Raw genomic sequence first — 27,143 nt, forward strand, 5'->3', positions numbered from 1 at the left:
ACATTTATTTAGTATTTTTCCATCTAAAATTAATCAAAAAGAAAATTTGAACACTAAAATTGAAACAATCATGAACATTACTTTTTCATTCAATGTTTTTTAATACAGACCAGGGTAGAAGCTTTTAAAAATAATAAAAAGAAAAAAAATAATAGTAGAATGAAAGAAGGAAAGTATAATCAACATTAAAAGAAAAATAATATACAGGCGATCTGACGTCGGGTAAAGGAAGTGGATGAGTTTTTAAGGGTAAAAAACGATTTAACTCGATTTCCGGCAAAACTACAAGTCTCATGGAAAAAAGGCAAATAGTTGTGGGTAACGAAAAGAACTACAACTTTGGTATTTTCACTTTTTTCACATAACCTGCAAATTTATGTAGAAAATTCAAAAAACCCAGTTTTCGATTTTGTGAAAACTTACCTTTTTATGTCCAATGTATAATGTAATTTATTTGATTTGAAATATTTATTTATTTTGACCTAATTTCAAAACGAAAATGCCCATTTCAAAATATCAACTTTTTTTGAAAAGTTCGTTGAAATCCCAACTTCCTGATGGTGTAAAAAATATTACAATGGGCATGGTAACCTTGTTCAGAAAAGGCAACCAAACGAAATAAAAATCGCATCTAAAAATTTTGTTTAATAATTATGTACAATTTTTAGATGTTTATTAAAATTTTACTTACGTTTATCAATGTAACATAGAGTCTCACCTTTTTCGTCGAATTAGAAAATATTAATAAATACTAAAAATTGTATATAAATGATAAAAAAATGGGTGCAAGTTTTTTCGTCTTTTCTTTGTCTTTTCAAAGAAAATTTACCATGATGATGATAATTTTTTAAACCATCAGCTTTCAACGAACGAAAACCTTACCGACTTTTTTTTAAAAAAGCTGATGTTTTGACGGGAGGATTTTCGTTTACAAATTAGGGTGCTTTTTCGATATTATGTCCAAATAACGTGAAAAAAATATTTAAAAAATTTTTTTTTATTAAATAAAAATCAAAAACTTAGTTTTTTGAATTTTTCACATAAATTTTTAGGTTATGTGAAAAAAGTGTAGATTATACAAAAATTGTATATCTTTTTATTACCTACAACTCTGCTATTTCAGTTTTTTCCATAAGACTTGTCACCCTCTTTCCCTTCCCGACCTCAGATCACCCATAAATTTATTTTTCCTTTCATTTTTATCATATTCTCCTCCTTTTCCTTCACCTTTGGGTTTCATCCTACTATTATTTTTTTTTTGGTTTTAAAAATTATCGACCCTGGTCTAAAAATTGATTTGAGTCCTTCATGGTTAATTATCATTGCACAGTGCATGTAACTGTTTGAAAATGCAATTTTTTCGAATTTTTAGTGACGTCATTATGATTTTTAAAATAACATAATTGGGCGAGCCTCTGAATAATAAATATTGGTTTCTGGCAGAAATGACATTAGACAGTATAATCATCAATGATAACGAGTAATTGATTAAAAAGTCAAATTTTATCCATGTGAAATTGATAATAAATCATAAGCATACAGATTTGCAATAACTGTAGACTTACGTGATTTACGATTTTTTTCTTGGCTTACAGTTTAAGAATTTGTCATCTTCATCATCTTTAAATGAGTAATATAAAAAAATATTTTTTATTTAATGGAAAACATCTGAAATTCGTTGGAACTAAAGTAATATATGTCCAATTATGTTATAAAAAACCGTTGATTAATTAATATTTGCAGAATCATGATTTGAGAAGTTTTAGAATAGAAAAACGTGAAATTGTGCCAGAAAACTATAAGACAATTTTAGTGAAAAACAACTGTATTGATGCTGTACCTAAGGGTAATAACATATCGAACCTTAAACAATTTTTGGGTTTTTTTATATGTATCCTGTAAAGTTTTTGTCTTTCAGCTCAAAATTCAGAGTCGTCGAATATTTGGTCATCAAATTCAAATTTAGAAGATCCTTTGAAGTTGCCAGAAAACGACGATAATAATATACTTTCTTTATTTAATAACAATGAGAGAGCTAAAGATTTGGGTTTTCACTCAAGTGACAGTGAGTATATTTCACTGGATAGGCTGGAAGATCGAAATAGAGGAGCCATGGTAAGTTTCATACAGCTCAATAAATCTATAATTATTATTATCAATATCTATAATTATTATACCTAAATTATTCACTTATACTTATGCCATACAATTTCATTTTCACCATCAAAATATCTGAATTATGGTGTCTGGAAATAATAAATGCTTCCAAGACAGATATAAAATGAAAAAAATCAGCATTTTATAGGAACTATGAAAATTTTCAATAAATTTAACAAATGATTCAATTTCAATCAATATCAATAGCTGCTTTTCGTTTACACCAAAACTTAAATTATTCTCACCTGTGATGTCGTAACTTAGTTCAATGCATGTTCGTTTTCAGTCTCACAAGTGAGAGCTGAGTTTTTACCCGCAATCTGCACAAGCTTGAGACCGCGTGCTTTAGTTAGTTTTGTGAACTCAGACTGAAAGTACAGTTGAAGACAACACGTTGTCAGATTTTGTTATCAAAATAAGCAACAAGAACATAATACTGAATTATTGAAAACATTTATTGATGTAAATAATTTTATTAAGAATATTAACTCCCATTAAGTGTTCCATTTTATGCAATGAACAGCTATTATTGAAAACATTGAAAAATAACCAATAAGTTTATTTAGTGAAAAGATGTTTGAGATTCTTATGAAATATATGTTGCTTTAGCAATTATACAATCCCACTACCAGTCAAAACTCGAGTCCATTGGATTCTCTTACCGGCTTACCAATGCAAGCTTTGGCTCAGCAAGTATCACGATTACAGTCTTCTTCAAGTGGAATGCACCAGCAGAATGTATTAATCAATATCCAGCAGTTCCCTTCTGGACCTCCTCAACCATCTTATCAACCACCACCGATGTACCCATATCCACAACCCATGCACCAGCCATATCAATACCAGTAAGTATTGTTTTCTTTTTAGAAAATTTCACCTCTAAAGTGTTTAATGACCAAAAACTTGGCTAGATATAGTGTTAATGATATATTTAATGATCTCATTGAGATCAAGGATATGAAAATTAATTAAAAGAAGGCGAGAACAATTTTTTTTTGAAATTTGAAAAGAAAAATAATTGTATATTTTCACTCATGCTCATTCCATTTTATCATATGTAACATTATGTCTGAAATTACATAAGACGTAGACAATCTTTTGCAGATATGAACATAGATTACGAATTCAATTCTTTTACATATTTCTCTAACGTTGGACTTGGTATATAGAATCAATTTAAACTGTGGAAGTTATAGAAGTTGAATCATCTTTAAAAAATATTGATATGTTGCCAAACCTATGCAGGATTAAAACAGGGAAATCAATTATCCACTTCTCTGTTCAATATAGTATTATAATGGATAGTACGTAAAATCGGTTTGAACAGAACATGGGCTCTAAAAACAATAACTACTGGCATATGCAGACGATGTAGTAATCCCTTCAACATGGGATAACGAGCTTAAGAAAATCTGCAATGAATCTATGACTCAATGAAGATAAATCGAAGTTCATGATAATGGCGACACCACAAAGGAATGATCTTGGGGTGGATCAAGGACGACGGTGACGAGGGAGGAAATCTGGAAGCGGGGATGACGAGGCTAAGTAAACAGTTGGGAGCGCTGAATGCGATAATAAGTTCCAAAAAAATCTGCAGAAAGGCGAAGCTACGTCTATTCTTATTCGAAACAATAAGACCAACAATGAGCTATGGAGGCGAAACGTGGATTCTTAACAAAGCAGAGGAAGAGAAGTTATATATAAGGGAAAGAAAAATACTTAGAAGTATACTAGGCGGTAAAAAGTAGGGAGAATTATGGTTGAGAAGAACAAATAATGAAATAAGGAATTTGAAAGACTTAAGAAAGAGAGGAATTCAGGACTGGAAAATGAAAGCAAAAAAATCCTTCCATGCTATTGTCCTAAAATGAAATATATTGAATAAAAACACAATTAACCAACAATAATCATCTTCGAGGCAGCCACGGTAGAAATGCTTAAACTTCCTAACCTAACCAATCATTTATTATTAGTATATATTGAGGGCAACAAATACTTTACTGTAGGTATTGTGAATAAACTAAAAATGGCAAGAAGTAAAGTAGGTGATGAAAAAATTATTTTAATTATTATAAAAAATAAATTCATGGGCTGAAATTACAAAATTGTTGAACATATGTTCGAAATGTGATGAAATTTTACAAGAAAAACAATTCAGTACATAAACACCTCGGAATACCTACAAAAGTGATAACAGAAGAAATTAGAAATAAATAATAATGCAAAATAGGCATGTTTATCATGGCTAGTTGAATGTAGCATGAACAGATGCTGCAGGAAAACTTATTTCATTTATTATTATCTCATATCACGATAAGCTAAAAAAATTAGGTTATTTTGTTAAATATAATTTTATCTGGTTCAAAAAACCTTCATTAACCTCAGCAAAAAACAAAAATAGATTAAAATGGACTATAGACCATAGGAATTGGTATTTGGTACAGGGTAGTAGAATCCTCCTTGAAGGAAATGCAAAATTTCATCCAAATTGTCTGAATCCAAAAATGTATGGGTAGATGTTCACCAAAGGTGTCCTATTGTTATAATTTTTATATAGTATTGTCACTACCAATAAATATTTAACCATTCCTAAGGAATATTTGTTCTTACCCACGATAAAACAAAGTATGAACTTGTAAAAAGATTTTATATGCCTGAAAAGCAACTCTGGGGGATTAGAAGTATTTAAAAAACTTTTTACCCGTTTATTAATAAAAGCGAGGTACCCGATTACTTTCCATCAGGATTACATACATGCTTGTGTAAAATCTAGTTACAAAGAGTCGATATATATCATATTAAATAAAAACTAAAACAGATTTTATGTATATTATGTCTTTCACAATATTTGATCTGATACTGTCTTTGCTGGCTATAGGCCAATACCACTTCAATAATTAATAAATATTTTGAAAACATTATGTTAGGGCGTCTTACAGGCCACCAAATCCAATTTATTACCCACCCGGTCCACCTGGTTACCCACCTCAACATATGCCACCCCCACCACAACCTCAAATGCCGCAAATGGGACAACCACCCATGAATCAACAACCAATGAATCAACCTCAGATGGGTCAACCACCAATGAATCAAAATCAAATGCCGCCATCTTCCCAACCACAAAATATGAATCCGCCTATTTCACAACCGTCTACACCATATAGGCAACCTATGCCTGTACGCCAGCAAGCACCAAGACCACCACAGCCAGCAAATAGAATGCCAAATCCGCCGAGACCACCAATGGGTTAGTATTAACAGCTTTAAAACTATCATGTGTATATATTATACTTTTCTGACAATCCTTTAGCTCAACGTCAACCTGTGACAAGACCCAGAGCACCTATGGTACGACCAAGAAGTGCCACGGGTATGACGGCGGTAAGGTCTGTCAGACCAAGAATGGCTACTCCTCAAAATGGCGTTCGGCCTCAGGTGACACCTGTCAAACGTACACCCGAACAAGCGCAGCAGCTACAAGCGAAAAAGAAGAAATTCGATCTGCTTACACCAGATAAAGATGATGATGATTGTCAGGTGATTTGTATGCAACCGAAAAACACCGATGGAGGGTTACCACAAATTGAAAGTGTACAAGTAAGTATATTCTTCTTCTTTTATCTATTTAATTTGTAATCAGTAATTTACTTTTATTCAATGCTCTTATGCTTTTTCCCGTTTTCTTTTTAATCCTTGATCAAATGTTTTCGTCATGATAGAAATGTTGTGGATATTAAAACTTTTATTTTTAGGGTGGTACATCTGAACCGGCCGAAAGCAGTATTATGCATCTATCGGATTCGATAACGTTGAGCGTTAGAAACCCACCTCCAAAACCAGTTGAGAATCCTAAAAAATCCGACGCTAAAGCCGTGGCGAATATATTGGCAACAAGAGGTATAACTGTTACTGCCACCGCCAAACCTAAAGAAACTCCAAGAGAAACTCCGCAAAAACCTCCATCGCCTATTCCAACATCTTTAAATCTAAATGGAGCCGTCAGTATTATTCCCGCATCGAAAACCAATGGAAATTCGAAGGTAAGTCGTTAACATAAAATTTTTACCTATGCCATCTGCTCTGTTACGTAGTCGATTCTGTTTTATAGCCACTTCCAAATTCCAATAGAAATTAATTTTTTATAGAATTCTTATCTACATCTATCTTGGTGCAGTGCCTGTATTTAAACGTGGGCTATCTCCATGACAATTTGGTTGAATTAGTCTCTATCGGAATAGATGTTCTACTCCCAGACTAGTACAATTTCTAATATTTAATATGTATATAATTTAAATTATACATACACATACTTCTGAACACTATGTTTTTTTGTTCGATACCCATTAATTACTAGAATACCTCTTTTTGACTGAAGGTTTTATCATTTTTTTTAAGAGAGTATGGGGTAAAGTTATTTATGGGGCGATATTAAAGTTGTAGTAACATCTTGTATGTCACAAACAAACTATGATTACCATCATTGAATCGAATAGTACATCCCTCAAGCATCTTATAATATGCCATTATGCATGATTTAGTGATAAAGTAATTAAAGTAGTATTAGTGACCACTTTATAAACATTTTAAGCAAAAATTTTCATACTACATTTTTATTCACTTTTTTCAGCCCCCTGGCAACGAAAATCTACCGACCGTAGATTTGACGGACGATACACCGTCAGCTCCTCAACCATCAGCTGCTTCACCGCAGAAACAAAGACAAGGACTTCCGTACCGTTGCGACCTTTGTCCCGCTCAATATCCGAACGCAATAGGTCTCAATAAACATCGTCAAACTTACCACAAAACGAACAGCGGTATGGCGGAATTGGGAATACCAGTTATTAATCTCAAAACGCCGGGTATTATGCAAAAATTGACAACGATGGGTATTTGTAATTACATCCCTTTGCCGTCGCAGGGCGCCGATGGTACATTCGCCGTACCGATAATCAACAGCAGAAACGCATCAAATGTTTCAAATATTGGGTGTACGACAATGATTTCTTTAGGTCCAATCAGGAGTATACCAAAGCCACAAAATAATAATGTAAATAAACAGGTGAATAATACTCAAAAATCTTAGGTTATGTCTGAAGGAAAGAAAATAGAATAAGAGAGAGCACTGTTGAAACAATTTAGAATTTTGTTATATTCATACTATGAATTCAATTTAATTTATATATTAAAATAAAAAAATAAAACTGTGTTCTGTGAATACTTATTGTATATATTGTATATTGATATTTGTAAGGTGTGTATTAATTTTTGTAATAGGCGTAGATGTTTCCGTATTGAACAAAATGAGAATTTTTATAGATGTAATAAACATTCTCCGATTGCATTAACGAGATTACTAATGTGTTGATTTGCTTTGTCGTTCTTCTCTCCTCTAAATAACGTGGAAATATGTAACTTTACTACTTTATTAGATTCATGGATCTTCATTTGTTGGTAGCTTACAGAATTTGATAATATCCATCAATTAGTTACCTCTTAATTTTCCTTCCAATATTAACTCCTATGTTTTGGTAACATACCTCTTAACTTAGGATTATAACTACAAGTAAGTAGTTCACAAGTTAATGGAACGATGAATGGATACGTGGATTAAAATTAAAGTCCATTCTTAGAGATAATCTTTATACTATTTTTTTTGGACAAGTGGGTAAACCTTATTACACTCTAGTAGTTCGAGTGGTGCTTATCGTGTGGAGATACCCGTGGATATTGATCTTAAACTTCATCTATTGATTTAACAGAAGTCCCATAGTAGTACTAATACTACAAAATTCCTTACCACTTACTAGATTTCTCTCATTTAACTTCTTCATATACTGGGAACAGGCAAGTCGTAAATTAGGACATATATAGCACATGTAAGGTAGCGTGACACGGAAGACACGACTCGTACCTGTTACACGTGCTGTGTGGTGATCCGCATATTGAGACACGCATTTTCAAATAGAAAACGGTAGGGTTTGAATTTGAATGGCAGTTCGCGACTAGCCGACGTTTTTGACAATCGAATAAAACAAGGTGTTATTATTGAATTTAAGTTCTGAATCAGAATTGGATGAAGCTGAAGAGGAAATATTTTATTCCTTGATTAGGAAGAAATTTAAATCATCTAATAAATTTACAATTACGACTAAAATGAGTGATACTGATTTCCGAATGAATCGAAACCAGTTTCCTGAAGTACATGAGAAGATGAGCAGAAGTGAATCATAACTTCAGTTTCGTCTTCATATAATCACCATTTTTTGTATCGTCAAACTTTCTGTGTTCCCACCGCCTCTATTGTCTTTTCTTCTGTCAGTTTTCGTAAAAAAGTTAAAGAAAAACTTGCTTGTCACCCACACGTGTGGCATAGCAAACTGTCTAAACTACAGAGGGGCAGGTCTGTGAGTTCACGCGTGTCGTGTCAGGTGTTATGCTGCATCACCTCACCCATGCATAAGGACTTACTAGGAACAGTTGTTTTGATAAGGATTAGCTTTTATATCATTTCATAGTTAGTCGAGGTATGTTTGGTTGTTTCTAACCGGGTATACACTCTCTTCTCTCAATATTTCACATATTTTTTTATTATCTTCAGGTTGAATAGGTTTTATCATGTAATTGATCTGAATATTCACAAAAACAACAAGAAAATGGATCTGATACTAAAAAATCTGTTAAATGGTATTTTTATTTTGCATCCACTTATCGATAGATGGTATGACAAAATACAAAGAGTCCTTAATGATTCACTAACAATAGAACGTTGTCTAGATGTGAGTGCTAGATCAGTGTGTCAATGAGGACTCTTCAACCTCAGTTAAGCTGTCTATAAAGAAATTTGCAAAAGTATTTAAAAAAAATGGGTTGGGAAATAAACGATGTAAGCATAACAATAATTTACCACTTAGAAAATCTCCTTAATGTTATCCAATTTTTTTTGTTATTCCTACAGACTGATTTTAGTTTAAAAGTGCAATCTACATGATTTAGTTAAGTATTTTTGTATTTTTTGTCGTTAAATTCGAATAAATATTTTTTTCATATTTTGTAGTTTATATAAATCTATGGTCTATTATAAAACACCGAGGCCCGTAATTTTTTTGAAACCGCGTAACCGTATCGATAAAGTCTCTTCACAGGAAAATAATAATATAACTCAGGGCTTCCCAACCAATTTAGCTGGTGTATCCCGTTTTCAAGCAAAAATACACTGCTCGTCGACAAAACAAGAGATGGGTCTCTAGGAATAATAATGGAATCTTAATTTGAAGGTGGAGTTTGCCTCTGATGAAAAGTCGGGCTCAATACATGAAAACTGGAGACGAATGTCAAGTTCAACATCTGGACGGCTTTGGTACTTAGTTTTGGTGTCGGCATATTTCGAGAATCCGGTTTCGCACCTTGTTGTGGCAAATGGAAACGAATTGTTTCCAACTAAGTGGAAATTTCAGGGACCGTTGGTGATATTCCTACTGAACACACTGTTTACACTACCACTACACCACCACTCACTGTCTGACGCGCGTTTCGATAACCAAGTTATCGTCTTCAGAGATTGAAGGTGAACAGTTTACCAGTTTTCCACCACCAATTTAGTTAGTTTGCTAGTGAATTCTCACAGATACCAGTCTGTCTTGTTGTTGGAAACTACTCACAAAGGAAATTTTCTAATAATTCTCTCAACTATTTCATTTGATTGTGAGATAAATTGTAAACGTCCAAAAACTGTCTCCGTCGATCTTGTTCCTTCTATTTGAACTTTCACTGTCACGTTTTTATATATTTCTTTTCTTACCTCTTAGTTTTCTGGAACTTCCTATTTTCCTCATACTATCTCATACCATTTTTCTATCTATCGAGTCGAAAGCAGCTTTGAAATCGATAAATATAATATGCAATTTTGTATTCTGTTCTATCTGCATTTCTATTATTAAGTATTAAGTATTATTCTTTTTCTTCTTTACTTAGTTCTGATTTTGTTCTAAAAGTTCCAGTTATTTTCTTTATAGTTATGTGCTAACTCTTCTTCAAATTATTTCCATCTTCTTTTGTTTGTTCTTTAAATTTTTATCTTGACTTTGCTTCTTATGGTTTGTTTTCTTCACTTCTTATTATAATTTTTCCATGTTCCTTTTTTCTGATCAACCAATTTTCTTGTTTCTTCCGTCCACCATCTCCTCAATTTTTATCATCCTTCTTCAACAAATTTCTTCAGCTTCTCCATATGTTATTTTTTTGATAACTTTCATGTTTCTTCTACTTCAAGTTTACCAAACTTTCTATCTGATTCTTCTCGGTTTTTCATTCTATTTTCATTTGTTCCCAACTTATGTATCGAAAGCTTTTTTATAAATAAATTTTTGATAGTCCCCGAAACGTTTTAATGCAAAAAAATATGTTCACGGTAAGTTAAAAAAATCCTTTTTATAATATGACTCGGTGTGGTAAAATTCAAGTTCTTCATTCTCAAAGCATTAGAAAGCACATGGTATATCACTTTTCGAGTACATAATATATCTTAAATAATTAAAATAATCACTAAATATTTTTATTGTCATTTATTAAATATTATTACAAATTTTCTTCGATATAAAGAATTTTATTATTACTTTTTATCACAGTAATTAAAACGGAACCTACAAATGGTAGAAATACATTATTTAATATTATCCATAAGAACATAATAAACAAAAATTTTGACTTAAATAACTAGTAATAATAATAATATTAAAGTCACATTATAATGTCGAAATTTTTGAAACAATAATAAAAAAAAGTTTTAAAATATATATATAATATAAAACATTAAAAAATAAGTTAAGGCAACATTACACATCAAATAATAATAATAGAAATATGTATATATAATGTTTATCACGAAAAATGTGTTTAGTCTTTTTTCTCATTATCAAAATTTCCATATCGAAATATGGAAATGATATTAACATTGCCAAAAATCAAACCAAAAATATGTTATGGCATCATTACACCATTTGTTTAGCTGTAAAACCAGTGATGCCCAAATAATTCAAAAAGTTTCTAAAAAAAATAAAATTCTAAATTCAACGTTTTTGTAAATAAAATAATATCTGTGAAAAAATAACGTTGTGAAGTTAGAGCCAATGCTTAGCATCTGTGGTTCTTCTTTTGTTTTCTAAACTCTATAGGTTTTTCTAATTTTTTATTATTATTATCTTCTTGGGAAAATTTTGGAAATAAAATGGAGAAGAACAACAAAAACAACCAAAAACTTTTTTACAAGGTACTAAAGAGCACGAGAAAGGAAAAGACTAGTTAGGAATCAAGGATACAACAGGAGTGACGCTAACATCAGAAGAAAAAATAATGAAACGGTGGAAAGAGTATTTTTACAATTTGCTAAATACAAAAGAGAATAAAACAAAAAATACGTTAGAGATGACAAACATACAAGGAGGAGGAGGAGGAGAAGAAGAAAAATAAGAAGAAGAGGGGGAAGAAGTTTCAATAACTGAACTAGAAGAGGTTAAAAAATTATTGAACAACGGAAAAGCTCCAGGACATAACAAAAAGATAGTGCAACAAGGAAAGAAAACAATTAGAAAACTATTCAATGAAATATGGAAAGAAGAGGAAATACCGGAGGATTGGAAAATGGGTGTAATATTACCAATTTTTAAGGAAAGGGATAACATTAATAGTAACAATTATAGAGGGATAACATTATTAAGTACCGCATTAAAACTGTATGAGCAAATTCTAAACCGAAGATTAATAGAACAAGTAGAACACACAGTAACAGAAACACAGAGTAGATTCCGCAAAGGACGAAGCACCCAAGACCACATTTTTACATTAAAACAAATAATCGAAAAGAAAACAGATAACATACAAAATTCGTATCTTTCCTTTTTAGGTCTAGAAAAAGCATTTCAAAGTGTACCTAGGACGCAGATATCGGAAAGTCTTTATAGAAGAAATTATGTGAGATAGTAAAAATATGAGATTAGATACATTTATTACACACGACGAACTGAGGCAAGAAGGTGGGCTAAGCCCAACACTATTTATTAAATTTATGGACGATATCATCCAAGAGTGTAGCCAAAACACCCAAAAATTATATATCGGATACTACAATATGCAAAGAATACAAGTAGGAGAATTTGCACATTTGCTGATGACATCTTCATAATGGCAAATACAAGAAAAAACTTACAAAAGAATATTAACATATGGAATGATTCGCTGAGGAAGCACGGAATGAGGATTTCCTCAAAAAGCATTTGATATTCATTGAGCAGGAATAACATAAGCATATGTGATTGGTAGATTCGTGCTGGGTTACCAAGAGGCATTGCTGAATATTTTCCATTAAACGGACTGGTCTAATTTCTGTTATATGAGATACAGCAGATGTATGGCACCCAATATGTATCCTGGTTGCAAATATCCAAGTTGAAATATGCACGACAGCACTAATAATAGTCTTTTTTTACTTTTAGGTGTATATTCATCGCAAATCTAATAAAATATGTCGGGAAAATCAACTCATTTGCGTGACATTTTACTGGATCAAGCTGTCGACTAACTTCCAAAGGTGATTTAATAATTGATGATAACTCTGAGCTACTACAGAATAAAATATGAATTGTCACAAAAGCATTTTGTTTTCTCAATGCTAATATTATTTACCTTATTGTCCTTTGCAATAGACCATCAGTCTGATCTTCCCATTCAATTCTACTCCCTATCTCTAGAATCCAATAATCTCTTTTTATAAATAGAATCAAAACTATATTTACCGACTCTCTGTAATCGTTTAATTTTACTGGTGGACATTTCAGTTTTTAATAATGAGCACAATCTCGTATTCGGGCTTAAAGTCATATCCCCAATATCGTTTTTGGGTGTACTAAGAAGATGCGGGGTACGTGGAACGGGTTTTAAAGTTACCGCTTTCAACATATCCGAAGGTATTGCAGAACTGTTTCGACGAGAGATCGGTTGATGAAGTCGGCTCTAAAACATAAAATATATTTAAATAATTAAATGTTACAGTTTGAATCAATTCCTTCATATTTACTACGTGTACAAATAATTTTAGTTCAATTATTAAGCTGCCTAGTTAAAAACATAAAAGACCCAAAAGCAAAGATACAGCCTTTATTAATATAGAGGGTGTTTCCCACAAAACCCCAAATTAATCAATCAAGAGAGCATTGGAAGAATGGTAGGTGGAAATTCCCATAGATCAAGGCGATGTCACAACAGCGAATAGAACCAGAATTACCTCCACAATTAGTATAGTGAAAGGCTGAAGTGTGAAACACTAAGGAATTCCAGAGCACTACACCTTGGAGCGTATGAAGTAGAAGACGAAGATCTCTGGCAATTAAAACAATCCCACATTCTAGACTTTTTAAAAGAAGTGGGATTGATGGATCAGCTGTAAACACAGGTTTCTCCAGTATTGCAGCAATAAACACAATAGATCCTTTGGGTCGCAGTGTATACGAGACCCCAAATCCATACATACGTACATAGTGTAGGGCTGAATTCAAGTCCTATCACCCTTACTGTAGTCAATGGAAATGGACACTAGCAGCTCTGGATTTACAGGCCTAAGCTAAGCCGATGATCTGGTAGTAGTACTAAGGGTCAAAGTTTTCGCTTACAACCCTATTACGAGGATTGCTACTGAAGTTTTGAGGTAGACAAATAAAAACAAATATTTATAATTGGATATGGCTTTATTGTTTTTCAAAATAATGTTCATTAAGATCAATAAACTTTTGCATGCTTGTATTTAAACGCTTCAACCGCTTCCTTAAGTATAGAAAAACGTTGACTTCGCATTTTATTTTTGATGACCCGGCATGTGACACATCAATTCGATGATGATTCGTCTTCTGCGATTGGTTTCCCAGATTTTTGGCAAAAAATGCTGCTAAACCATTCAGAATTGACCGTTCTACGGTGCTCTATTGCTCTAATGGAATGGTGGCGACATGTACAATTATTTTGAATAAACAGGCGACCATTTGCTTCGAAATGCTTCGTGCGCGAACAACTTTTGTTGTCACGAGATGGTGCTTCATTATCAAAAGTCGAAACGAGTTGATCGGCACGATGCTGTTGGTTTGATTCACGTTGAAAGTTTTAGAAAATCACCGTACGAAAATATTCGCGATTTAATTCTATTTTTTGATTAAGATTAATGTTTCAACTATCTGTAAACAACTCAAAAAAATAGCGCTTGTATTACAACACGTTCTGGGTACGTTCACCATTAAAAATGTCAAACTCTATGATGGCTCATTAGTTGAAGACGTAAAAGTTGCCCAGTTTCCCATAAATACTTCATGATATTTATTTTATTTCCTATAAACTTGATAAACAGCATATTGATTTGCTCATTATTAGTTTTCGTGATAAAAGCTACACCGTAAAGCCGAGTTTACACGTATCAATTAGTTGTGACTTACTTAAATCTAAGATTCCAGTAATAGAAGATAAAATTAATGCTTAACAGGATTAAGAGCAATTATCTGTTGACACCTCATCGTTTGTTTCTGGTTTATTCTACTAAAAATTCCTATTCTACTTTAAAAGAAAAGCGAATTACACAATTTTCAACATTTTTAGGCACCTAACAATTATTTTAAAAAAATTAAGTTTTTGTACGTTTTATGCGTTATTTAAATACGTTCTGGAAAGTTTTAAAATATAATCAGTATTTTATGATATACAAGTCGTCTTAGTACATTGTGGTATATCCTATTCATAACCTCAAAAGTGTCTATGATGTGTTTTTGCTTGAATAGCTTTAGGTCCAAAGCTGACCTTAAATTAGAATTCCGAGAAGAACAAAACCATGTTAGACTTGAATTATTCAATTAGATGCAAAATTGTCACTTCATGAAAACTATTAAAAATCGAGTATTTACCGATGTCTTTTTCAATTTTACTTTTAAAATATCCTCCAGTGATATAACGGGCCTTAAATTTTCATTTGTAACCGTTTTAGTTCCAGAACTTGATTTTTTTTGGAAGTTGAAAGTTTTCGTTTCCGATAAGGGTAAAACTGGTGGAGGTAACGGTGGCGGTGGCGGCGGTGGTGCAGGAGGCAAAACGCTTGGAACAAGAGAAGCTGGTTTTGCCATCTTAACTTGCTCTTTCAACATTTCTAATTCGGTTTGAAAGTCGTTTAATTTATCCACTTGTTGTTGTTTGATCTGAAAAGTAACATAAGAGCTTAATTAGAGTGTTGTCATGTGGTGATAAAAATACTCAATTCACAGACGAATCTAACAACCAATAGGAGATATCACTTCTGAAAAGTTTTGATCATCTTATGAATTGAATAAAAACGAATTGCAAAAGCATTAGGATGACCTCAAAGCTAATCGATGATAATTGAAAATTATATCATATTTATATTTAATGGGAAACTAGAGAAGGAACTGATAGAAAAATTAGGAAAAGTTTGGAAATTATTCAATGCAACGAAAGCAATGGAATTTAATGGAAGACTAGAGAAGGAACTGATAGAAAAATTAGGAAACGTTTGGAAATTATTCAATGCAACGAAAGCAATGAAATTTAATGGAAGACTAGAGAAGGAACTGAAAGAAATATTAGGAAAAGTTTAGAAATTCTTCAATGCAATGGAAGCAATGAAATTTAATGGAAGACTAGAGAAGGAACTGATAGAAAAATTAGGAAAAGTTTGGAAATTATTCAATGCAATGGAAACAATGAAATTTAATGGAAGACTAGAGAAGGAACTGATAGAAAAATTAGGAAAAGTTTGGAAATTATTCAATGCAACGAAAGCAATGGAATTTAATGGAAGACTAGAGAAGGAACTGATAGAAAAATTAGGAAAAGTTGGGAAATTATTCAATGCAACGAAAGCAATGAAATTTAATGGAAGATTAGAGAAGGAACAGAAAGAAATATTAGGAAAAGTTGGGAAATTATTCAATGCAACGAAAGCAATGAAATTTAATGGAAGATTAGAGAAGGAACAGAAAGAAAAATTAGGAAAAGTTTGGAAATTATTCAATGCAATGGAAGCTTCATTCTTTGGGATAAAAGTCCCAAAAAACATAAAAATAAAAATCTAAAAAGCTAACCATGCTTTACAACTGTAAAACATGGACCATTGACTCAAAATCAAATAGCCCGTATGAATGAAATGGGATTCCCCAGGAGTCTTGTAGGAGGTGGGTGGGAGGTTTCATTACAGGTTCTTCTTCAACTGACTACATACCATGAAGCATTTACAATAATTCTGAGTACTTTTGACTCAAATCTTTCTAGAATTGTTATATTTGAGTTGGATACAGAGCCCCATAGTTGAAAATCATAACTCCAGACTAGATTTAGCCTGACTTTGTAGATTAGCAGCTTGTTGTTGAATGTTAGATCTTCGACCTATTAATCTATTAACCAGTACAGTTTACTGAGTTTTTCTCTTGGTTAGTATGGCCTCTAGGTTAGTCATCGGTCCAGATGAATTGCAAAGTATTTTGCACTCACTGCATACGATGCTCGTTTAATATCACAGTTGGACAGATTCCTTTCCGTTGGGTTTTTTATTTGCCAAATTTTTATCCACAAGGATATAGTGTCCAAATTCGTCTCCAATATGTGGTATATGTCTGACATAATTGGATGTTAAGTTGTCTTGAATTTTGACATGACGGTGTTTGTCTTGCAGGTGGGATTTTAGGACTAGGCAAATGTTGTACGGGAGGTTAGGTATTCTTTATTTTCAAAAGATTGATACGCTTTTTCGGGACTAGATATATATGAAGTACAATTAAGTTGGTTTGGGTACTTATGTCAGGATAGCAAAAAAATGTTCAAATCCAAAATGACAGGTATAGAGGAAGACCAAGAAAAACATGAAAATGTGAACGCATCAGCTGATAGAAAAGGGGATAAAATGCTAAGTAACAAAAGATAGAAAGGCATTGAGAAAAAACATGCAAACAGCCATACAACTCACGGTAGGATTGACTTAGGATTAAATAAAATATTATATTTATTGTGTCTGATGGATACCATGTTAAATGTTCAAAAGAAAAATATACCTGATGTAATTGTTGAGAGAGGGTCTTCATCTGTTCTAAATGCCCATTTTGCAATACTATGAGTTCCTCTATTTTTTTCGATAATATCGAAATATTTTCTTTGCATTTTAAACAATTATCGCACATTCCATGAAAAGGATCTGCAATACCTTCGCCCCCATCAACTGTATCCTGTGGAATATTCACATGTAAAGCAAAATTTTTCAACTATTTTCGACTGTTCATTTGGTTTTTCTAATAGCAGAAAAATAATCAATTGACACCTTCAAATGGCTGTATCTGCCTCATTTTTCAGTATGTTTGAATATACATACAGAAATTAATATACATAATTTTGGATCACTTTGTATCAAAATTTATTTCAGGATTTTTCTTTTGTATTTGTAAATACAATGGATTCACTGTTTACTTGAAGATGTCGTTGTATCTTCAAACGTTTGTTAGCAAATAAAATTATTTTAATGCGTGATGTAGATTTGAGAGAAAACAATTACAAAAAAAAAATAATTGGGAATATCTAATACCTTTTTTAGATTAGTACCGAGGTCTGAACAAATCTCCCATATCCTTATAATCCAATTGTAAACGATTTTGTAGTATCTCTTCAGGTTTCCAAAAAAAAATCTCGTAGTTTCAGTGTTGGAAATAGAGACGTTTAAGCTTTTTTTACTAATATTTCGAGAAAAATTAAATTTTTCTTCTTGGCGTGTTGATGGTAGTTTTATCTTTCCAGACATATTCATTGCGTGCAATTTTAAGTTTTTCATGCTACTATCTTTTGGTAGAAGCTACAAATACTATATTTCAAAAATTATGTAAAAAAATCACTTAAATCAGTTAAATTTTTATTAATATCGATCCAACATGAGAACATCATAGAGAAACAAAAAATATCAAACGCATAACAGGTATCTGAAAAACCTTAGAATACAATAAACCTGCATATATGTACTTTGTCGATATGATCACGGCTTTTGAATGAGTGAGATTAAACGATGTCTTAGAAGTAACGAGAAAAAATTATATCATAAACTGATACAAGATATTTTAGCTCTTCCAATATCAATTGCAGATTATAAAAACCCTCCTATTAACATAGGAATCAGACAAGGAGATGGGAAATACATCCTTCCACGTCGTCTGATATGTTGACGATGCTGTCCTTATTTCCTATACTGAAGATAATCTCCAAAGGCTAGTACATTCCTTTAAACATGCTCACCAACAACGAGAAGTCAAATGTCTAGTGGCATCCAAAGCTAGAAATCGACTCAAAAATTATCGAACAAATGAATCATTTCAACTACCCGGAAACATAAACCACTTATTTTAGGTTAGGTGACCTGTGCCTGGGAGCGGAAATAACAAGTCGTGAAACCTTTTTTAACGAAGTAAAAGGACGAATACAAAAAGCGGCTCAGATTTCGGACTGCATGAGAGATATAGTTCGGAAGAACAAATACCTAAATATCGAAAGTAAAATCAAGATATTTAAAACGACAGTAAGATCTATAATTACATAAGAAACAAGATCAGTTACGAATAGGACACTATAAACACTAGACACTATACAGAATAATGATATTGAACAGCAAAGTAAAATACAGTACATAGGAGGATGAAGGAGACGAAATTCTAGAACAAACATATAAAAAAGCGGAAGACAGTAGACTATGGAAGAAGACGATATAAAAGATGTATTCCGGGGAAGAATTACTGGCAATTAACAGGAAGTAGCCTACTGACATGGTCCTCTATGTTAGAAACAAGAAGAAAATTACCTTAGTAAAGTATGAATCAGCTAAGGAAAGGCCAGACGCGTTATAACTGACAAAGTCCGTAATAATAAATAAACATTTAGTATTGTTTGTTGTTCAGTATTTAGATAGTGTGATTTATTGTGTTCGGTGTTATTTTTAGTCTGTGCCATAGTTTATTCTACAGATAGCGCTGTTTTTGAACATTAGGGGCAAAATCGTTTTAAATAATGAATGAAGGAGTTACTATTCCTTTGAAAAATTACAGGTATGTAGCAAGATTTAATTCAAGAAGTAGGTTGAAGAAATGCGGAGTTTACACATTTTTATACAGGCACCTACTTATTGAGTATCATATTTTAAATTAGAATACTAACATATTTTGATATTTCAGGGAAAGAGTACTAACTGCTACTGGGGTGTCAAGGTCTACTTTTCAGAAGATATCAAAAGAAGCTCAAAAAGTTGAGTGGGGAGGGCCAAGCACATATTTTCAATCGCCGAAAAAAATACGTAACACTAAAAAAAGAAAGCTGGATCATATCTCGCCAGATCAGATAAAATCTATAAGGGAAATTATCTACGATTTTTATGTACTGGAGAAGAGACTTCCTACGTTAAAGTGTAAGAAATTGTTTTTACTAGTATTATAAAGTCATGTACCTATTTAGTTTAAGGTTTACTGTTGTTACTATTCAATTTAAAACAGCAAATGTGCAATGCTAAATTATGATGAAATTACAGGTGTTTTGCAGAAAATTAATGACCGGCAATGACCGGCAAATCTTGACAGAAGCAATAAGTGTAAGCAGCTTGAATCGGCTCCTTAAAAAAATTGGTAATTTTGATTTTAAGTTGTCCATTATTACGATAATTAAAACCTTGATGTTTATCACAGTGATTTTTTTTTGTATATATATATATATATATATATATATATATATATATATATATATATATATAATTAACTAAGTAATATCCTACTGTAATATATGTTTAAATCTTTAAAATATATTTTTTTTTGTATTTTTTAATCTAATAAATGTTTTGTTGCGAACTGCATTAATTTTTATTTAAATAAGAAACTACGCCACTGGTATATCAGTCTGAAGCGACAGAGAGGGAATATTTTAAAGTGAGGCAGACGATTACTAGTCGTTTTCTTAGTTGATTCGTACTTTACCAATATTGTTCCTGTACACTCTGTTTACGAATTGATTTAAGAAGATTAATTGAACCCTATATATTAATTAGTTATTTCCTACCTTTTCTGTGGTGTAGCTATTATTCAAGTTGATATTTCTGTTATATATCGGCGTTTTTGGACTTACTACATCGTCTTTTATAACATCAAAACTACGTTCAGCATTATTTTCTATCGTTTTTATTTGGTGCTGTAATATAGGGGTTGAGGAAAACTGATTCGGCGAGAAAGACAAATCCCCGCAATTACCCCTGGAGAATTTGTGTTTTCTTTTTAAAGGTGCAGGACTATCATAAAGAAACTTTTGATGCTGTCGAGTCCTGGTACACTTGGGAGTTTCGTTGCATCGTTTTATTTTTTTTTCTAAAGTAATTTGAAAATGTTGCTCACTCTCCAAAAAATTGTCATGGCTAAAATTATGTTTTTCTATATTTGTAATATTTACATAAAAAGTTGTAGATTTTTTTATTATTCAATTTTTCTGTGATCCATAAATGATTTGTAAAAAAATTTTAAATTATACAGAGGGAGGTGTAATGGATATTATACTAAACTAAGAAATACTTTGATATCAAAAAAAAAACCATGCAAAAAAGTTGCAATTAGTTAATGTAATCAGGAATACTGCCTCTCTTGTTTTATGCACTGAAATTCATTTAACAGACACAATTTTGTAGTATAGTTTTTCAGTTTTGTTATATTCCTCAGTTCTGGAAAAACGTTAGCTATCATCCTGTCAGTCTACCTCCTTTCCTTCTGAAAACGATGGAAAAAATTATGGATTCCTACATAGAAATCAATTTGCATATCGAAATGACAAGTCGACTGTTTCTGCCCTGCATAATGTAACCAGGAAACTAGAAAAAGGTATAGAGTATGAAACCTATGTACCTTTATAGATATTGATGGCGCCTCCTTCAGCACGCCATCCATCAGGCACTGGCACAGCAACTTTGGATAGTCGCATTATCAATATAGGGGAAAAAGTAATAACTGCAAGACCGGGAGACGGATGCACACACTATGATCATTAGTAGTGGTTCATCTACTCACAAATCTAACCAAAGCAGAATATGAAGTCTGCGGATACGCCAAGGACCTGGCCAGTAAGCGGAGTAAGCATAATGGTATCGTATGGGATGAAATGCAATCTGCCCTAACATTCACTCAGAGATGGTGATTCAATGAAGGTCTGAGAATAAACCCCTCAAAGACCACTATAGTTCTATTCACTAGTAAGAATAAATACGTTCCCAAAACTCTCAGAATAACGGGGTTGAACTGACCGACCAGAGACTGACATGGAAACAACATCTTCAACTATAGGGCACGAAGTGCTGTGTATAACTGCTACAGAATAGTCGGAGGAACATGAGGCTTTAAACCCAAAATGATGAACTGGATGTACAAATCCATTGATCGATCTATCATTAGCTATGCAGCTTTCATATGTTGGCTACGAACAAAAAACAAAATTGGGGAAAAAACCCTAGATAAGTTGCAAAGAGCCTTACGATAACAGAAGCGACACTGTCATGTCCCACGGCAGCACTACAAGCCATTTTAGATTTGCCTTCTTTGTAAAAAAGATTATTTTTTTCACTTCATAAAAAGCGAAGCAACGAGGCGAGCAATAAGGAACGTCAGTATTCTAAGAAATGTACGAGGATGTATTGATATCTAGTTAGTCTAGACCAGTTCCATACAGAAACAAAATATTGCGTTGCCATAGCAACGAACAATAACTTATTAGAAGTGTCAGTGTAAAGTTGTACGTTAAAAAAGTAAACCAGAGTGAAGCAATAAATTAAAAGAAAAAAGAAGTCCACCGAAATTCTGAAAATCGAAAAATTGTAATATCGAGCAATCATCAAGGAGATTTACGAAGATATGCTTAATACCCTTGGTGATCAATTACTGCAAGCTTCAAAAGAGGTAAATTTTCCATCGAAGATGAAGATGATAAAGGCCAGTTTCTGTGTCAGTCCCCGAATTGTTACTATGGGACGAGACTCGGGTACATTTCTACGATCCAGAAACAAAGCAACAATCTATGGAATGGCGACACTCTGGTTCTCCAAGACCTAAGAGGTTTCGTGTTCAAAAATCTGCTGGAAAAGTTCTTGCTTCAGTTTTTTGGGATTGCCATGGAGTAATCATGACTGATTTTTTGGATAAGGGTAGAACAATCGGCTCCGTCCGATTATCATCTCTTTCCTCAACTGATAAAAAGTTTAAAAGGTCGTAAATTTTCTTCCAGCGAGAAGGTAATAAAAGCTGTGGAGGTCTTGGTTGCAGAGCAAGAAAAAACATTTTTTTTGAAAGGTCTAGAGACGTTGCAGGTTCGCTGTAATAAATGTATCCAATTAAGAGGAGAATATATTGAGTAATAAAATATTTTGACATTGAAATTTTGTTTGGTTCTATAATAGGCTAAGAATTTTTCAATATATCCTCGTTTATATAGATAACATTTTTGTGTATCAAAGTATAACTTGTTTTATCTTTAGTTCTTTATATGTAAGCTATCCTTGACAACATTCAACAAGTTAAACTGCATTTTTCTTAACTTAATTTCTTTCCTCGAACTGTAATACTTACCACGAATAAAATTTGCTAGTGTTAATCGATTTTCTGCACAAGAAATTTTCATGATCTAATTGTGCTTCAATATCACTAAATTGAGGCGGGTCTGGATAATTTTGACTCCTTAGAGGACTCATCTTGGGAGTTACATAACAGCTTAATCTAGAAACTGATGTGGGAGTAGTCAACTGTGGTTCATTTTTAATACTACTTTCCTTGATATCATCAGATATCGGGTCTTCTATATTTTTTTCACGTTCACTATTAACTTTAGCTTTTCGTTTTTTGTATCTATTTTTTTTTCTTTTGGACATATTTCCTGAAAATTAAAATGACGTTCAGAAAAGATGATTCTTTTTAATTTGAGATATTTCAAAATTAACAAAATGTATCATTTCAATTAATATATTCAAACAAACAGCCTTATAATGAATAATTTCATTAACATCTTTTAAATATTATTAAATTATTCATGAAATAATTACAGATATAGTTCAATTAATTAGTACAATAAGTAGTTTATCTGTACTCGATGTTTTCTTACATTATTCTTTAGTTGACTATCAGCCTATTAGTTATTTTTAAAAACAATTTTCAATTTTACAAAGACTTATCTGGCGCAGTCAATAAGATTCGCGGAGTCGTGAAATACTGTCAAATCGTTTTAACGTGAATTCAAATAACTTACCCTTGTGAGGATTTCACGTCACAAATTTTAAGCTTCCAGCCACCAATTTGTCGGAGAAGCAGAAACTCGGGGAAGAAACTGGTATTGACCATCGAGGTAAATGCCAAGTTCCTTTTTGTCCACTTAACCCTTTCACGGTTTTCAACGAGGATAGTTGTTAAGAATATTGAATTGGTTATTGTATAGTACGGATTTATTATTTATTAATTTATCAGTGATTCTGAAATAGTAGAATTTTTTACTAATCTAAGTATCAGTAAATCTAAATCAAATAAAATTTCACCTAAAGAAAGCCAGTTAATTGGAATTTATTAAAGTCAAAATCAAAAATCATCAGACCTTACGATGATTATGTTAATACATTCGATATTTTTATTTCTCGATGTGAAACCTAAATTGCAACTTATATTAATTATGATGACTGAGAACTCCATGATCACATAATTAGATACGTATGTTTTGGATCAATGAATCATCGTATCATCGGCTGAACAATCGGATGGTCGTCGGGGGTTACCATTAAGAAGAAGTTTCCAGAGGGTTCACAAGAAGTAGTAGAAGTATCTAGATGGTTTGCAAGTAATGACGTCTACGGGGAATATGTCTATGTCACTGATTCGGACGGACAAGTGGGTGGCCGATGGGGGTGTTACCGATATGAAGAAGTTTTTCCAGAGGGATTATAAGAATTAGAAAAGCAATGACTGTAGCGTCTATGGGGGCTATACAAAAAGTAAATAAGTGCGAATGTTTTCACGTGTACAAGATATCTCTCTCTCTCTCTTTCTCTAGAGGTGTTTAGAAGAAGCGAAGAAGTTTTTGTGACGGTAGCGTTTACGGGAGTTATGCAAAAAGTAAATAAGTGTGTTAGAGGGCTTGCTAATATGGGGGGTAGTGTATACGAGGCTATGCAGTTAGCTGATTTTTTTAAAGGATACTACATTTTTAAATTTTTAATATTGAATATTGTAATTAAAAAGGAATGTGATGATTTTCGGTTATTTTAATGAAAATGGAATGTTATGATATCCGGCTCTAATTGTTAGTAACAGATTCTACGAAATCGTAAAAAATATATAGTTTCTAAAAATATGACGATGATATTCATACAAGGAAAACTCATCGGGAAAGAACAATTATTGGAAGGGAACTAATTGGAATTTGTTAAAAGATTGCTTAATACAGGAACGCACTCGAACTATAGAAAAGAGAATGTGTTATAATTCGGAAAAAGACTCCAACTTCCAAGATCCAGCATAATAGAGGATGTTCTGGGACTTGATGCAAAAAATTCGGGAGTGAGTAGATGACGTGAAAATAATGCCGAAAACTTATATTTAAGTACATTTTCTAAATATTCTTTGTTTAACTCGATATAATTTATGGTTTAGGAGATATGTAGATTTTTAGAGCCAAATTTACGAATCGATAACCATTGGGCTTGAGCCGCTACTGGCCTTTAGATAGAAGTGTAGAATTATTTATTCCGTCAAACACACTACATGAACATACGTAATCATCCATTAAAAATTCATAATGGTCGAATGTATAATTTGGAAAATAAACTTGAATATAAGTTCTGATTTCGTAGCTTTAAAGGTCTATAACTCAGAAACGAGAGGTCGTATGAGAATTGGTAATTATTTAGTTTAGATTGCATACGCCCGATTTTTTTGAAATTTTGGTAGGTTATACAGTTTTTTTATGCTGAAAAAGGTTAGGTTAGGTTAGGATAGGATAGGATAGGTTAGGTTAGGTTAGGTTAGGCTCCTACTCAAAATATTGAGCGACTTATTGAGCGAGATATTCGTGATAACATATCTCGTTATGAAAGAACTAGATTTAATTATCGTCAGTATTTTGGGGAATTTCTATTTAAAAGACATTATTCATATTCAAATAGAATTGAATCATTTATTGAAGAAATGTCATGAATGTATCCAATAGAAATTGATGATTATTTGTACGTGTAAATAAATTATTATTGTTAGAAATTGATTTGTGTCATTACATTAGTTGTAACTAATTATAATTAATGTTGGAGAGGATTGGGGGCCGGGAGGGGGGCATTAAGAGATAGTCTAAATTTTTTAACAGACCCCCGGCTCTAATCCTCTCTAACATCAAGTATTTGCAAAATATCAACTATGTATTCAAGATAGTGTACATTTTCCAATGTCCAAACCATAAAAACTATGTGAAGGAATGTTTTCCGCGCCCAACATATATATATTTTCTTTTTTACCATAAAAAACAGTATAACATACTAAAATTTCAAGGAAATCGGGCGTATGTAACCTATACCAAATAATTACAAAGATTTTTTTATATATCTATTCACTCCCAAATTTTTTACATCAAGTCCCGGAACAGTCCATGTCCCTATCCTAAAGCCGAACGGCTTAGAATTTTACCACATATTTCCTGTTATCCAAAAGAATATAGCGTTCATTCCCACTTACCCCTACTTGGCGCTCAATGATAAAGAGCCCAGTCGGAGAAAGAAGAATGCCCAAAACTGGAGGTTATTTACTACTGTGCTGAAGAATATATTTTTGCCGGTAATTGCACGCTGCAACTGTTAAACGAACTATCACCAACTAGATGTTACGTTACTCAAATAGAGATAATCAAAATCTGATAATTAATCAAATTAAAAATGACGAATTAATGATCATCCCTGTAGAACTCCAAGATATTATATCGAAGTGTCGAAATCACAGAATATTTCAAGTTCAATTGCCTTCGTTAATAAATATTCCACAAAATGCAAATTATCAATTATTGATAAATTCAAATAGTAATTCGAAAAGACAAATCCTCAATCTTGGACAGAAATTAACAGAATTGCCAAACAATTGAGGGGAAAGAGATTTACTACAAAATACCAATCATTTCGACAATTTCCATATCAATGATTTTATTTATAATAATAGATTGCTATTTATTGAAAAGAAGACATAGCAATTCACAAAGACGCGGAATTGTTCTTAGAAGAAATCCCAACCGATTCCACCCGCAAAAACAACTTTTCGTCCTAGGGAAAGAGGAGTTACGAGCCAAGAATTTGCTAACCCTAATAAATATTATATATATCTTTCTTAGAACTGTACACTTATCTTTATGTTAGCTGTTCATGAGTTTCTTTTTAAAAACGAATTGCAATTTCACAAATACTTATCTGCAGTTTATTTTTTATAAAGGGTCAGACTACTGTATTCAAAAACCAATAAAAAACATCAGTCATATCATCACTCAACGTTGTCGTCAAAATTATAATTTAAATATATTATATTTAATAAATACCTTATATCCTTCGTTTGTCACCAGCTCTATTTCACTTTATTAAAATCGAAATAAGTTTGAAACGTTTTTATTCTAATATGAAATTTTAAACCCAATATTTATTAGAAAGTTTTTAGATTAACGCAAAAAACTCCACAAATTTACGTACCTAACTGAACCAGAGATAACTAACCTATAGGCCGGGAATACACTCGGCGTTTTTTTCCGACAGGATTTTTTACCTTCGACGCCGTACCAGTAGGAATCTTATGGCGACGTACACGTTCGGATTTTTTAACGCCCGCTGTCACTACATTCGTCTGATTTTGTACGACTTCCCCGGTTGTGGCTTACGTGACTACATGCACCAA

General features: G+C 32.5%; 2 protein-coding genes across 20 annotated transcripts in view; one reads left to right on the forward strand and one right to left on the reverse strand.

Annotated features, from left to right (window-relative positions):
- The window catches only part of LOC130892283 (bromodomain-containing protein 4-like), a 45,641-nt gene extending 36,429 nt beyond the window's left edge, over positions 1 to 9,212 (forward strand). For 7 of the 14 annotated variants that reach the window (XM_057797620.1, XM_057797617.1, XM_057797627.1 and 4 more), the window contains 6 exons: positions 1,919 to 2,115; positions 2,767 to 3,002; positions 5,088 to 5,410; positions 5,474 to 5,760; positions 5,916 to 6,203; positions 6,791 to 9,212. In XM_057797620.1, coding sequence (XP_057653603.1) covers positions 1,919 to 2,115; positions 2,767 to 3,002; positions 5,088 to 5,410; positions 5,474 to 5,760; positions 5,916 to 6,203; positions 6,791 to 7,249 — 1,790 coding nt within the window. In that variant the 3' untranslated portion in view covers positions 7,250 to 9,212. The remainder of the gene's footprint in view (positions 1 to 1,918; positions 2,116 to 2,766; positions 3,003 to 5,087; positions 5,411 to 5,473; positions 5,761 to 5,915; positions 6,204 to 6,790) is intronic. The other 7 variants (XM_057797623.1, XM_057797625.1, XM_057797631.1 and 4 more) reach the window with 1 other exon arrangement.
- Positions 9,213 to 10,701: 1,489 nt separating this feature from the next.
- On the reverse strand, positions 10,702 to 27,132 carry LOC130892782 (arp2/3 complex-activating protein rickA-like). Of its 6 annotated transcripts, none has more exons than XM_057798392.1 (9): positions 26,794 to 27,108; positions 23,488 to 23,707; positions 22,815 to 23,118; positions 20,275 to 20,623; positions 17,777 to 18,040; positions 17,253 to 17,423; positions 15,099 to 15,386; positions 12,844 to 13,170; positions 10,702 to 11,208 (listed from the first exon to the last, which is right to left on the reverse strand). In XM_057798392.1, exons 3-8 carry the CDS (start codon positions 23,111 to 23,113, stop codon positions 12,892 to 12,894), a joined length of 1,650 nt encoding a protein of 549 aa, XP_057654375.1. In that variant the 5' UTR covers positions 23,114 to 23,118; positions 23,488 to 23,707; positions 26,794 to 27,108; the 3' UTR covers positions 10,702 to 11,208; positions 12,844 to 12,891. The 6 variants fall into 6 exon arrangements, with proteins under 6 accessions (XP_057654375.1, XP_057654379.1, XP_057654380.1 ...); XM_057798394.1 differs by having other exon boundaries at positions 10,760 to 11,208; positions 26,942 to 27,132; XM_057798391.1 differs by having other exon boundaries at positions 10,760 to 11,208; positions 26,966 to 27,080.
- Positions 27,133 to 27,143: the final 11 nt, after the last annotated feature.

The sequence above is a fragment of the Diorhabda carinulata genome, chromosome 4 (genome assembly GCF_026250575.1).
Source record: "Diorhabda carinulata isolate Delta chromosome 4, icDioCari1.1, whole genome shotgun sequence".
Classification (NCBI taxonomy): Eukaryota; Metazoa; Arthropoda; class Insecta; order Coleoptera; family Chrysomelidae; genus Diorhabda; species Diorhabda carinulata.

Coding starts and splice junctions, on each gene's coding strand:
- LOC130892782 (XM_057798392.1), bottom strand. CDS start 23,113: ATGTCCAAAAGAAAAAAAAATAGATACAAAAAACGAAAAGCTAAAGTT. Junction 20,624..22,814: donor ACTAGCAAATTTTATTCGTG/GTAAGTATTACA, acceptor ACATAATTTTAG/CCATGACAATTTTTTGGAGA. Junction 15,387..17,252: donor TCTCTCAACAATTACATCAG/GTATATTTTTCT, acceptor GTTACTTTTCAG/ATCAAACAACAACAAGTGGA.